The sequence below is a fragment of the Penicillium arizonense genome (assembly GCF_001773325.1).
Source record: "Penicillium arizonense strain CBS 141311 chromosome Unknown PENARI_contig065, whole genome shotgun sequence".
Classification (NCBI taxonomy): Eukaryota; Fungi; Ascomycota; class Eurotiomycetes; order Eurotiales; family Aspergillaceae; genus Penicillium; species Penicillium arizonense.
This window is the reverse complement of record NW_019173342.1, coordinates 4,589-12,916: the sequence shown is the minus strand read 5'-3', so window position 1 is coordinate 12,916 and position 8,328 is coordinate 4,589. Positions and strand designations below refer to the sequence as shown.

Sequence of the window (8,328 nt, the reverse complement as noted above, 5' to 3'; positions counted from 1 at the left end):
AATGTAGAGGCCTCTAAAACTGAGAGGCCTTCTTCGGAAGCTATTTGCCTTTTAGACCGAGCCCTTTTTCGCTTCTTCTTCTCGTTTGCAGCGCGTAATTCGCTAACTTCTTTCTCGAGCAAAGCTGCCGATTGCATCGTAATTTGGTAGGCCTTTAAAACCTGATTTATCGCGGAGTTAAGCGGGCTTGGTGGGCTTTGTGAGCGCTGTTTTAGCAAAGCTTTAATTGAGGAAGCTTGCTTTTGTAATTGTACGTAGTTCGAAGGCGTTTTTGGATCCCACTCACTCCCCTAGCTTAAGGGGGGTGTCGGGGTTTGAAGGCGAATATCGAGCTTTGAGATCACTTGATCGGGGCTATAAGGCATTAAACCGGCGGCGGCGAAGCTAGTCTTAATAGTCTCCGATTTAAATGCCTTAATTCGCGCGGACGGGTAGGCTTCGAGGAAGTCTAGCTTATCAATATGATTGATTCTAGCACGCGTTTTCGATTCGATAATCCGAGCGTAAGCACGTTTTAACACCGCAAAATAGCCGATATCGAGAGGCTATAAAAGGTGAGACGAATGCGGAGGTATATAAATTGGAATAATATCGTTCTTTTCGTAAATTTCGTCGAATTTCGGAGTTAAATGACTTCCGTGGCCGTCGAGTATTAAAAGTCTATACTTCCCCTTCGTACGCGAAGAAGTAGACGGAATAAAGAGCTTTTCGAGCCACCGAACGCTAATTTTATCGGACGTCCACCCGTTCGGACTAACCTCGAGTCTCCAATTATTCGGAAGGCCGTTAAACCAAGATTCGATAAAGACTTTGCCCTTAAAAATCACGCACGGAGGAAGCGCCCACCCTAAAGCATTTATACACTTAATTGTAGTCACCTACGCGCGATTTCCGGGCTATAAAAGCGGTCGCCGACCGTAGTATTCCCTCCTCGTAATAACCTTCGCGGTCGCAATCAAGCCTATTGCGAATCTAGTCTCGTCAAAGTTATAGATATCATCGGGATCGATACCGTAAGAAAGGATCGTTTTTTGGACGAGAGAAAACCATTCGTGGATAATTTTAGGGTCTTCGCACTTTGCACGCTCGTAATTGTATCCTTTTGAGAATCGGGAGGAAAGATTTGGATGCCTTTTTACGAAGTTTATAACCTAATTCTTACCGACCGAAATAACCGGGGTAGATCCACGCGCCGTGAGCAATAAATCTACTATTTCTCGTATAGAAGAGGGCCGAGGGGGTGCTCCGCGAGAATCCATAGAGAGAATCCATTTTTGAAGAGATTCCTCCTCAATTTCTGTCAATTTCTGGTAATTTGGGCGAGTTTCGGAGCGATTTGTGAGGCCATTAAGCCGGTTCCGTAAAGAGGAGAAGGGTACTTCAAAATGACGTGATGCTTCGCGTATAGAGCTAATTTCTTGCTTCTTAATAGCCTGGATAGCTAATAAGATCCTACCCTCCTGCTCTACTAAATTTCGAGAGGATTGAGTACGAATTGGTGGCATGGTGGGTGGTTAAAGAAGGAAGGTCTAATTAATGACGCGTTTTTCGCGTCGCTGATCCACTCGGTTGTGTGATCCACTCGCATGTGAAATACGTTATCGTCAAAAACCGGATAATTATATAAGCTGGGCCTGTGTTTAATACCTGTTTTAGCTGGGCAGCTGCTGTACCTCTGTGCCCCACGTCCAGACACTTCTCACGCCCGTGTCTTCATTGGCGACCAATCACTCAAACTAGTACTGCAACAAACCATGGCTCCCGACATAACCAAATGTAACGCTCCAGTTGATTCGGAATGCTAAGCAGTGGTGAACTAACCACCTCCCAGATAGCTGAAGCTGTTGGCTGACGTCACTATGTTAAACAGTCTTCTATTTTAGATACGCATTTATTGATGACCTTTTGATGACGTACTATAGCTGTCCGACTTTACCCCAGAAGCAGTCTGCCTCTAGCGCTCCTCTAGGCTGAATGCTGAACAAGTGTTTCGGGGGAAATCCCCTTGCCTCCCTTAACTTTGGAGGCAGCATGATATCTTGACCAAATATCTTGACTATTCTCATGTCACAAGAGCCAGCTGCTCCCCCACCGCCAGGTGTTATACCGGACTTCAGTAATCCATCGGGGGGCATTCACTTATGGTTGATCGTGGCACAATGTATATGCATCCCTATTGTCGCATGCTTTGTTATAACGAGGCTGTATGCCAAGCTATTCATACAGCATGTGTTTTATGTTGAGGACTGTAAGCAGCTGCCCGGATTGTCTGACATTTATATATACTAACTGGATTAGGGATGTGTTTAATATCTTGGGTACGAGGACTTGACTCATAAAAGCAGTGCATTATTGAAGTTATCATGCTGACTGCAATCATTTAGATCCTAGCAACGACCTGGTTTTCACTTCATCTAGTGTGTACGTTTCCGAACATATATCTCGGTACAATGAAAATTGACCTTTGTCTCTTCAGCCGCAGCTGGAGGTGGAGGATATCATCAATGGGATATCCCGAAGGATGACATGGTACTTTTTTTCAAGGTAGGTGAAATGCCTCAGTATACAGACAATTTGAATTTACTAAACTTCTTGCTAAGGCCTCTTATGTAATAAATGTCCTATACGGCCCAGTTATTCTCACGGTCAAATTATCGATTCTATTTATGCTCGCACGATTATTCGCACCATATCGGAAATGGGTTGCTTTTATATATATATTCAGCGCGGTACTCGGAGCATATACTATCGCAACATTAGTTGTGAAGATCCGCATCTGCAAACCTATTGATGCCTTTTGGCTCGGTGCCGAAGCTACTAATGGGACGTGTCTCAATGTGCTAAAGGTCTTCCTCGCCGACACCACTTTTAGTGTAATCACCGATTTGATTATCTTCGCTCTGCCGATAGCACTGATTTCAGTGCTCCACCTGTCCCTTATGAAGAAGCTAAGAGTTATTGCTATTCTGGCAGCAGGCGGTCTAGTGTGTATAGTGACCATTGTCCGGCTGGTATGGGTGATTTCATATCAAAACTCAGCTGATAAGACATGGACAACCATACGCACTAATCTTGTTACCTGTGCGGAAATTGCAGTTGGGATTATCTGCGCCTGCCTTCCAACTGTTTACTTCCTTGTGAACCAGCGCTGCTCTCTTTTCTCCCTTGGAGACAGCGAGGGTAGAACGTGACCTTCGAGAGTCTGCAAATATACGCTCCAATTTCTTCACTGTTTGGCAACTTACGAATCCAAACCGGGAGCTCTCCCTGAAATTGCCTCTAAACTATCGCCAGTTTTGGATGCAACGCTAGCGATAATAGACTCAGTGGAACAGACAACAGATATTCAATCAATTTTCAATCAAATGAATTCCTTATAGAATCCGGTTGGCTCCTTAATTCATGCTTATCTAAGACGGATCGACCTTAGTTTTGGCAAGTACCAGGTTGTTGATTCTTTCTCTCTTTTGCATCCAAACAAAATTCTGCATATTAGGCTAACCCTTACTCGATATTCTCGCTGCATACACTCCTCACGTTCTAGGGCTGCTCCATTATATCTTGCGACAAGATGTTACTATCTTGACAATACGATACCATCTATCTACCCTCTAGCAGCGGCTAGGTGCAGAACTAGTTATAGCTTCAGCTATCAAGACGATAGGATCAGTATATCGTGAAAAGAGGAGCTTTAACGTTTGTCTAAATATAAGCGCTTCAATCAAAGATTGGGATAATATGCAAGCGAGATATAATCTAGGAGATTCGCTTATATTAGTCTCTCTTCCCGAACTGATTGAAAGGGTTTCACGTCTCTTATATACCAATACAAAATTTAGAAAGCTCTACCAATAACCATTACGAAAAATATACGTATATAGCCTGCATAACGAGAAATAGAATGCTAGTTTTACCCTGTTCTCCAGCATCAGATCCAACGCGCGGGAAACTAGGCGCCTTTTAGCTGTAGATTATTCCAAAATAACTCAATGTTTCACACATAACTGAATAGTAGAGGCAAGATAGAGAATCGCGGCAGGCATAAATATACATCCCGCAAGAATGGAAGAACGGAGGGACCAACGATAATGAGACTTGGCAAGGTGCTTTAAAACAAGCAGTTCAAGGTAGATCAGCAGGACCTAGGGCTATAGGATACAGTACTGTAGATCACAGTCCGTGATGTCTGGTTCAAAGTAAGTGCCCGGATTGCTACTGGTCGCTGGGGCGGTACGAGAAAAGTGACAGTTTGCCAGATCCGCGTGGTCCACTTTCGCTTTTTCGGTTTGACAGATTGCATTTCCATGGAACCTTCTGGCACCCTATACACTTACGAGACATGTGTAATGTAGCTTATCCCTGTAAAATACTGTATTTGCAAACCTGTGGGAATATCAATATTCCGAATAATTTCTAAGGATCTTGATAATAGGGTTAGAGAAACAATCAAAGAGTGTAGGTGGTGACACCGATTCCCGGACGTACTGTATATTGTTGTTGTAGCCTGCATATCGTTAGCGCGAGGTCGGGTTAAATGAAAAATTCATCATCATCGCCCTGTATCACAGATATCTTAAGTGTGGTTGGCCTAGCAAAGCCGCGCGACCCCGCCTTCGTCTTACTATTTGGAGTGCGGCATGATTCTGGTCCTGCAACCTAGCCTACTTATAAAAGGCGGGGTTCCGGCTTCTTTACAAACCATGATTCGTCCGAAAAAACTGAAAATGGCCAGCAATTCGACCTATCCTAACACAACTGAAGAAGTCACTTCTTACGAATCCCTTGAAACCCGCTATATGCGAATGATTGTTGAGTCGGATGAGATTCCTTGGAAGTACAATGTCCTCGCAAGCGCTGCTAACTAGATCCTTCTTGCCGGATATCTCGTCGTACCGGGTATATTCACTTCTCTTTAGAAGTCGGATACCCTAAGCGACGATCTAGCAAACAATGTAGCGGGGAATGCTATTCTAAATACTATCTAGAATCCTCCACTCCTAGCAATTTCGTGCTTATTTTTCGTACTAGGATTAGTGCTTATCGGCTGGTTATTTTCGGAGTATAAAGGAAACTATATTTGGCTCACCAATCGCCTTTTTATGTGAGTTAGATCAGGCTTATAGTATATGAAAATCGGCTTATTAAACGTAGACCGACGTTATTAAATGCTTTGGTAGGTCTGCTTATAATAATAATCAATATATACACCGCACACCACGGTGAATGGTCTATAATGGCGCTCCTAACCGTTATTGCTTCCGGTGTATCGGTGGCCTCATCCCTTAGCCTCCTTATTGTGTATAAGTTTAGAAAGCTAGAGAAACTGAAGGAGGAACATCGGAACGAGATAGCGCACAGTTATCATTAAGGGATAATTTAATATTCGATCGAAAAGACTATGTATTGATTTTATGCGATCAAACTGCAAATCGTCCAAAAGCAAATATATATTATATCTATATGCTTCACTCAAATAGATTCTCTATGTGTTAAGTCGAGATACCCTATCACGCAATCGTGTCTAAATAGTGTGTCACTAAGTACTAGGTCCGACTCTCGGCATTCGCTTATTATAAGAATGAATGCTTAAAGTGGTTAGTATGTAGTTAAATCCGTCCTATGATTATTAAATATACCTCGAATAAGTACGAATAGGAAGCAGTCTCAATTTGACTGATAAAATACTTGGCATATTTTGACAGATTTTTGGGACTCTATATTCGACAAGGGTGAAGAATAGCATAAGGGTCACTTATTTCGACCAAAATAACTCCGATATTTTGGCGATCAATCCCTAGTGACTTCACAGAATTGCCGTTAACCATGCTACATCCAATATTTGCTGTTCAAATCAGAGACTAATCAGAATATATTCAGATAGTACTGACCTATTTTGATGCCCCCATTTTCATACAGCAAAATATTGCTTCTATTAATATTTCTATGACTTATCCCTAAGCGGTTATATATATACTTAAGACCTCTAAGAATACTTCGGCAAACACTTACGAGATTAGGTTTAGTCAGTCTTACTTTAGGGCTCGTGGCAACCTAACCGAGATTAACCGTAAATCTATAGAAATTGTAAATCAAGTAGAACACGTTGTCCTCTAAGAAAGCTTCCACTAGGCCTACCATATTTAGATAAAACGTTAGCTATAAAGTTGAAGAAGTCTGAATCGCCGTATCAACATGCTTTCGTCTGATTAGGACCGCTAAGTTCCCGAAAAAGTTTCCAATACCGAGCCATCCACTACCCGCTTGGTCCAGTTTCTAATTCGTTAAGTACTTAACCGATGGATATTATAAATATGGGAACCCGTGCCTTAACTTAAATTAGGACATACTTTAGCAAGTAGAATATAATGACACTATACCGAGAGGGCTTTAATTCCCTAGTTACGACACTAGTGTCGCCATCCTGGTTTGAAGTAGTAACTAGGATATCTATCTTCCAAAACCCAAAGTTAATTTGCCTAGACCAGCGTTAGGACCTACTTAAAAGATATATAGTAGAGCATTATTTATAAGTGCTTTTAACTCTAATTCTTAGCGGTTTCACCCGACTAGATAGTAGGTAGTAGCTAACTAAGTGGCTAGCAATATACATTGGTAACCTAAATTCCCGCTTAAGGTTTAGCTACAGAACAAATTTTGTGCCGCGCGCAATCTAGCTACCGTGGCGTGGAAATAGTATTTTAGTATATAGCTCTATTTTGTGTCTTCACGCTCGATATAATTGGGTCCACCTAGGCACTAGGAACCTAGAGTAGGTCGTAGGATTATTATTGAATGAAAGACGGATATAAATATATGATTTAATGACCCCTAAACCTTGTTCCTCTTATTAGATCTACGATTTGTCTTACTCATAAGGCCCTTCCGGATTAGCATTTCACCAATTTTTCATCCTTGATTCTACACTCGTTGAATATGGACACGACTACCGTATATGCTGTTGCTATCGGCGGTATTTTTCTACTTTTTATCCTTTTTAGAATTTTGCATTTAGTCGCATCATAGAGTAGGCCAATTAAAGTTATAATTGCCCGGTATCTAATATACCCCTACGTTCTTCGCCGTCACTTATTGATTAGGCTATGGAACTAGGCAATTATCTTGTTCTATATAGTCTATATCATAGTTAACTCGGTTATGCTTTTGTTAAAAGGGACGTCCTTAGCAATCATCGGGCGTCGAGTAGGAACTCTAAGCCTAATCAATTTTATTTTGCCCCTAGGCGCTGGAGATCTTAGTCAGCTGGCTGATATTCTAAGGTTATCCCTAAGGAATTTTCGACGAATCTATCGCGTATCTGGCTGGATAGGTACGGGCTTGCTATTAATCCACGTGGGAGAGTCTTTCTTTAGGAGAGATATAACTATTCCTAAGCATGGTTCTCAGCGGCTTACGACTATTATTGTGAGAAACTAGTAGCTTAAGTTTTCTTGATTAAACTTTCCTAATTCCCTCCTTTTCTAGGCTGCCGGAAGTGTGGGTCTACTAGCCTTCTTATCAGTGCCTTTGTTTCGAAAATGGTTATATAAATTGTTCATTCGCACACACTAAGCTCTGGTAGTCTTGAGTATATATAGAATTTAGCGACATGTTCTAAGTGAAGATATATTCCCCCGTTGCTATATCTATATTGTAATAGGAATCTTTTTGGCCACATTGTTTGTGCATATAATACTGGTTATTTATCGCAACGGACTATTTTCAGGAAATGATTGTCCGCGTGCAATTGTATTATGTCTTCCTAAAGAACCAGAGCTAGAAGAATCAGAAACAGAAGAATTAGAGCCCAAGGGTAACGGCGTAATTTGCGACCGGATAACGGTCCGTCTTATTTTGCCAAAACTAGTAAAGGTCAAGGCTGGTTAGTATATTAACTTATGGCTACCTTCCGTGGGGCTTTGGTCATGGGCATAGACACATCTATTTATGGTTACTTCCTAGTCACGATGAAAAGCAACCTATTCTAGATCTTCTAATCGAGCCACGTCGAGGATTATCAGCCGCTATTCATCGGTAAGCAAGAGCCGCGGGACATGGCTCGCTATCGTTTCTGGCCCTTTATAGCGGTCCACATGGTATAAGCGAGTCGGTCAGCTAGTACGAACGGGTTCTGATGGTGGCTACCGGATCTGGCATTGCTACGGTGATTCCTTATGTGAGAATGTTGATTCACGGGTATAATACTTGCACTTCATATGTCCGTTAGATCCACCTTATATGGTAAGTAGATAATCTAGGTAAGTTGTTCCGACTAATAAATAAAATCGGCTCATCTGATATAACAGACTTTGCGATATCCGGGACTGGCCA

General features: G+C 42.0%; 1 protein-coding gene across 1 annotated transcript; it reads left to right on the top strand.

Moving 5' to 3' along the window:
- Positions 1 to 4,182: 4,182 nt before the first annotated feature.
- On the top strand, positions 4,183 to 4,865 carry PENARI_c065G08931 (uncharacterized protein; the record flags this gene model as incomplete). The annotated part of the gene is made up of 2 exons (XM_022637581.1): positions 4,183 to 4,196; positions 4,733 to 4,865. The coding sequence occupies 2 exons, from the start codon at positions 4,183 to 4,185 to the stop codon at positions 4,863 to 4,865; spliced, it is 147 nt and encodes a 48-aa protein (XP_022482562.1).
- Positions 4,866 to 8,328: the final 3,463 nt, after the last annotated feature.